This window comes from Gastrolobium bilobum, unplaced genomic scaffold (genome assembly GCF_033153095.1).
Source record: "Gastrolobium bilobum isolate Gb01-03AN ecotype WA unplaced genomic scaffold, APGP_CSIRO_Gbil_v1 utg11607, whole genome shotgun sequence".
Classification (NCBI taxonomy): domain Eukaryota; kingdom Viridiplantae; phylum Streptophyta; class Magnoliopsida; order Fabales; family Fabaceae; genus Gastrolobium; species Gastrolobium bilobum.
The window spans coordinates 17,501-23,152 of NW_026898683.1; the positions used below are offsets into that span (position 1 = coordinate 17,501).

Genomic DNA, 5,652 nt, shown 5'->3' on the forward strand with positions numbered 1-5,652 from the left:
AAGTCACCAATAACATTCCCAAGGGAAAATAGATCTGTGGTTCTAGAGACTATCAAATCACAAAGTGAACATTGTATACAAAGTACCAGACATTACGAATACTACTCTAAAATTTGACTTCATTCCGACAAAGTCTCATTGTTGGATTTGTCGGAGAATTCTTCTTTTTTTCTTTTTTTCTTTTTCTCTCTCTTTCTTCTTTCTCTTTGCGCGCTTCTTCCTTTCTTTAGTGCCTACTGCTGCTCTTCTTTCCCTCTTACTACACACTTTTTTTTATAAATACATTTAGCAAAGTAAAAATGGGCTTAGCCCACTAGGGTCACGGACCAACTGGTAGAATAAAAACAAAATAAATTATCAAAGGTATCTTTGCACTAGCACTTTATCCTAAGCACACGAGGAGATGAAATATTTCTTCCTCTCTCTTTTTGGATAAACCACAGGTATCCTTCTCGGAAGGTAATCTTGTTTGAACTAGGAATGTTCACTTTATGGTGGGGCTAGCTCTCCCAACAGAGATTTTTTATATTCACAAGAACTTGAACCCAAGATCTTGCTTAAGCGAAATCAAGCATGTACTAATTGAGCTAACCTCATTTGGTGAAAAGACGAAATGTTTGGGATGTTGTTTTTGTGTATATTATCCCAATAAAGGACGTAACACAATCGCATTATATGTACAGTTAGGAAAAACCATTATTCAGAAAATATTTAAACTAAGATTATCTATTTTCTACCAACAGACTGCTATGGAATGGAATCTAAACCAGTGGCGGAGCCACTCCTATGCCAGCAGGTGCCTTGGCACCTGCTTGGTTTTAAATTTTTTTACTTATTACATATAAATATATAATTAATTATGATTAACAAAAATTAAATTTATAATTTGGCATCACCTAAATAAATATAATTATATTTATGTTTTTCAATTAGAAAAATAAAACCCAATATCCAAACTCTTTTACCTAACCTATAAATTAAAATCACTTTCAAAGCTCTAATTGTGAATTACAATTGCAATCAGATTTCTTTGAAGCTTGTGCATTGCTCCTTTTTTTTATCTGACTTGTTGCACAACTTGCTTGCTCCTGCCAGGCTTCAACTGAAATAGTAATGGCTGTGGTTGGCTACTTGGCTTGGGGCTTGGGCGCTTGCCTTGCAATTTGTATATCTATTAAAAATGTGTTTGGTGTTTTGTGCTTTTAAGAAGGTGATCGTGTTTTTTCTTTTTACCGAAAATGTTAGTGCATTTTTATATGTTTGTTTTGATATATAATCATTGACAATTATTCATTTGAATTTTCAATGTTATGTGACATTATTTAATACATAATTTAAATAACAGAAAAATATTTATGTAGTTACTGCATATAAGTTATCTGCATTTATTCCCAAAACGACGTCGTTTTGGGATTGAAAGATTAAAAAATTATAATTATAAAGATTATAATAACCTTGAAATAAATTAAAATTACAAAAACAACACGATTTTTGCCTCAAAACAACATCGTATTGAACTTACTGCAGTCTATAGATAACTTATTTGCAGAAAAAGTGAACCCTTTAAATAACTATGTTAGAATTCATAATATATTTTTTCCTAATTAATTTATGTAATTATGATAAATATTTTGATAATTTGATATGGTAAAAAATTTTGGCACCACCTAAACTTTTCGTCTGGCTCCGCCACTGATCTGAACCTTGATTTTGCACGAACAAAAGCCGAAACAAACCCATTATTATGTAGTATTAGGGCTTTGTGTTTCTCCTTTAACAAGAGAAGAAGGAATTTTCTGCAAACACATATTAAAGGTGGGCTCCATGAAAAAAAACCTAGCACACAAATTGATGTATGGGTAGCAAGAGAAGTGTTTTCCCCATAGTATTATTTGTTAAACTTCACATGCATGATTATTATATAAGCATTATTAAAGTTCTGGTTGTTGACAATCTAAAGCATGATTATCAGTTTAAATGACTTTATATAAAGGATGCATTATTTATCCCAACATTTTAGTATATTTAAAAGAATTAATTTTATCAAATGCATATTTGAAGAAGGACAAATAATTTTAACTGTAAATAAACACCGCCTTGAGATTAGTCTCATAGACTGTCAAAAAAGTTGAAGCTTGTGGAAATACCTAAGGTTAACTCACCTCAAAATAGTAATAAGGTCAATAAAAATAAATAAATTAGTCACAAAGTTACAAATGAAGCACTCCTAACTTACTATTAAACTTCTCGGTCCGATCCAAAAGCATGTGCCGTTTATACTTTTTATTATGAAACAAACATGTGGGGCACAACACCAAAACTTCCCACTCCATCTATAAATAATTAGGCTGATTGGCTATCTCAATTCACTTTAGAGGAAACAAAAAATGGCTAGGGTTAGTGCTTGTAGTAGCTCTCCTTTGTACTCTTTGCTCTTGATCTCAGCCCTTGTGTTTGCTTCCCATTTTCTTGCATCCGAGGCACAAAAACAGCCCCCAGTAGTGAAGGGATTGTCATTTTCGTTCTTTTCCAAAAATTGTCCTAATCTTGAAACCATTGTGAGAAATCATCTCAAGAAGGTGTTCCAGCAGGACAATGGCCAAGCTCCTGGCTTACTCCGTATCTTCTTCCATGACTGCTTTGTTCAAGTAAGTGTTAATATAATCACCATATTAATTTATATTTTCATGCAAGGGCAAGTTTGATATTCGCTTAAAATTAATATGAATTTTTTAGGGAAGTATTTATTAGAAGATATATAAGGAAGAAATTAATAAATATTTCATTAATATTTCGTTTTGCATTATTTTCTACATGTCATGTATGGTTATAAATATATAATACTTGACTATTATCTTAGATGAAAAAAATAAATAAAAATAATAGTGAAAAGGACTGGTTTTTGAAGTTTTGCATAAAAATTTGAGGATTTGCATTCATCATTTAACATGATCACAAAAAATTTCCTACACACACAATGTTTTGTGGGACCCGCATGTTTTGAAGGAAAAAAAAAAATTACGACACGCAAAACGAATCTCTATAACATAACACAATTTTTTTTACAATATAACTCTCGTAAAACTCAAAATTTTATAAGAAAACTTCGTCGTGAATTTTTCATCTTCAATTTCGAAACTGATTTTATATAAGGATAACGTTTTGTAATCTCCAATCTTCATGCATACTTGGTGCTTTGATCTATGCAGGGATGCGATGGGTCATTGCTGTTGGATGGAAAACCAGGTGAGAGGGATCAAGTAGCTAATGGAGGCATAAGGACAGAGGCATTGAAGACCATAGATGACCTGCGAGGTCTTGTCCATAACGAGTGTGGAAGGATAGTGTCCTGTGCCGACATCACTGTCTTGGCAGCTCGAGATGCTGTCTTCCTTGTAATATTTTATTTCGTCCTATATATACATATGTGTGTGTTTTTTGAAAAGTGAGTGTTCTAGTGTGAAGAGCCAAAGCATTTTGGAAGACACAAAATGGGGCATGACTTACTTTGTATCTTCTGAATGTATTTGAACTGCTCACACTTGAATTTTCTATATTTGCACTAAAAATATAATATAAAAATTATTAATATAATTTTACCTAAATTGTTTAAGTTTTTGGATAGAATTAATTCTTTTAATGAATGAGAATCTCACATAGGTAAGTCTGTATATTGTCCATCTTTCAAATCCAATAAACTCTTTTGTGATGAAACGTATTAAAAAAATATAATATAATTATTAATATAACTTTTATTTAATAACTTAAGTTTTTTCATCGTACTCGTTTATTATAATTTCTTTTTATTTTTTATTTTTATTTATTTATTTATTTGGAGAGGGGGAGGACAGAGAAAACTTTAACATTAATAACTAATTGTTATTTATATATTAATAGAGCCCGGATGTGCCTTATCCTAAACATCTTTAGGAGATAAAATATTACAGAGATAAAATAAACACCTTTCAAGGAATATACACATTCATAATTATATATTGAGTCTAGGTCATCATTATTATTTGTGTAGATTCTTTCTGCTAATGCGTAGTTTTATATTTATTGTCCATGACCGAAGTACCTCAATAGATATTCCAGTGAAACTCTATGGTCGCATGATTATGTATAATTATGTATATATGTTTTTTTGTATAAAGATCATGATTTTTATTGATGGTCAGCACTTAATCATAAATTTAAGAAGCTAGCATTATGAATATCTTACAGATTATCTTAGATTAAACTTTATACTTTTTTTTGTCTTTGACACTTACATTTGTTTAAACTTTTGGACAGTCTGGAGGTCCTGATTTTGCAGTGCCCCTAGGAAGAAGGGATGGCCTAACATTCAACAATGATGGAACAAAAAAGCTTCCATCTCCATTTAGCAACACCAGTGAAACCATAAAAAGATTTGCAGAAAAAAACTTTGATGTCACAGATGTGGTAGCCTTCTCAGGTGCACATACCTTTGGCCGTGCACATTGTGGCACATTCTTCAATAGGCTTTCCCCTCTTGATCCCACTATGGACAAAACCTTAGCCAAAAATCTCAAATCCACATGCCCAGATCAAAATTCAGCTAACACAGCAAACTTGGATATTAGGACCCCAACATTGTTTGATAACAAATACTACATTGACCTACAGAGCAAACAGGGTGTGTTCACCTCAGATCAGGACTTGCTCAATGATCAGAGGACAAAAGGGTTGGTAAATTCCTTTGCAATTGATCAGAACCTGTTTTTCCAAAAGTTTGTGAATGCTGTGATAAAGTTGAGCCAATTGGATGTGTTAACTGGGAATCAAGGTGAAATTCGTGCAAAGTGCAATGTGATTAACAAGAAGCAATCTATTTTGACTTCTGTGGTGGAAGAAGTGGTAGAATTGACTATTTAATTGCTAAGCTGAGCCATAGTTGGTTACTTACGCAGTTTTCTTCATGTGTGTGTTCTATATTTCCTTTGCTTTTTAGTTTTCTAGAATGAATCTTGGGATATGAACCTTGTTCTAACTTTGGTCTTTTGTTTCCTGTTTCGTTAATGACTTGTAATAAGACTTTGTATGAGTGAGTTTGCTATGCAGAACACACCATTTTAATGTTTACCATTTTCTTTTACTTGTTTTGTTCTACTTCTCTAGTTAATAATCGTTTAATTTTTCATTTCATCCCCGTTATTATCTACTTAACGTTACCGAACTCATCGCCTTTTCATTGTTTAAGTTACCAGAATATATCTGAATTAGCATTACTTGCTAATTAAGATGATGTAGATTTTTATGTTTGAATGGTCTCATTAATTTTAGTATATGAGTATATTTCGTTAATTATATACAAGTAATTAATATTTTAAATATTTTTAAATTAAAATATCCCTAAAAAATTCAAGAAAAGCATCAATGGTAAAGTCAAGGACATCAGTTTTACACAATGTTATTAAAACCATACTTGTAATTTACTAGAAAAAAAAAATCGTACTTGTATCTGTTAATTTGACTAAGAAGTCCTGGCACCTCCGTCTAAATTGTCACCACCAGCAAAATTTTGAGGAAAACAACCTTATCTTGACTAGGATTATTGAGTTTGTGAGATTATTAAATTTCAATTAACGAGTTACACAAAGTTATAAACATATTTCAGTTTTCTGAACAAAA

General features: G+C 31.7%; 1 protein-coding gene across 1 annotated transcript; it reads left to right on the forward strand.

Annotated features, from left to right (window-relative positions):
* Positions 1–2,387: 2,387 nt before the first annotated feature.
* LOC133318283 (peroxidase 12-like) lies at positions 2,388–4,896 on the forward strand. Its single transcript, XM_061520280.1, has 3 exons — positions 2,388–2,648; positions 3,210–3,395; positions 4,294–4,896. The coding sequence occupies exons 1-3, from the start codon at positions 2,388–2,390 to the stop codon at positions 4,894–4,896; spliced, it is 1,050 nt and encodes a 349-aa protein (XP_061376264.1).
* The last annotated feature ends 756 nt before the right edge of the window (positions 4,897–5,652 follow it).

What these genes read in the sequence shown, in the direction of transcription:
- LOC133318283 (XM_061520280.1), top strand. Translation starts at nt 2,388, where the DNA reads ATGGCTAGGGTTAGTGCTTGTAGTAGCTCTCCTTTGTACTCTTTGCTC. An exon ending in TCCATGACTGCTTTGTTCAA is followed by an intron (nt 2,649 to 3,209) that starts GTAAGTGTTAAT and finishes TGATCTATGCAG; the next exon opens with GGATGCGATGGGTCATTGCT. An exon ending in CTCGAGATGCTGTCTTCCTT is followed by an intron (nt 3,396 to 4,293) that starts GTAATATTTTAT and finishes ACTTTTGGACAG; the next exon opens with TCTGGAGGTCCTGATTTTGC.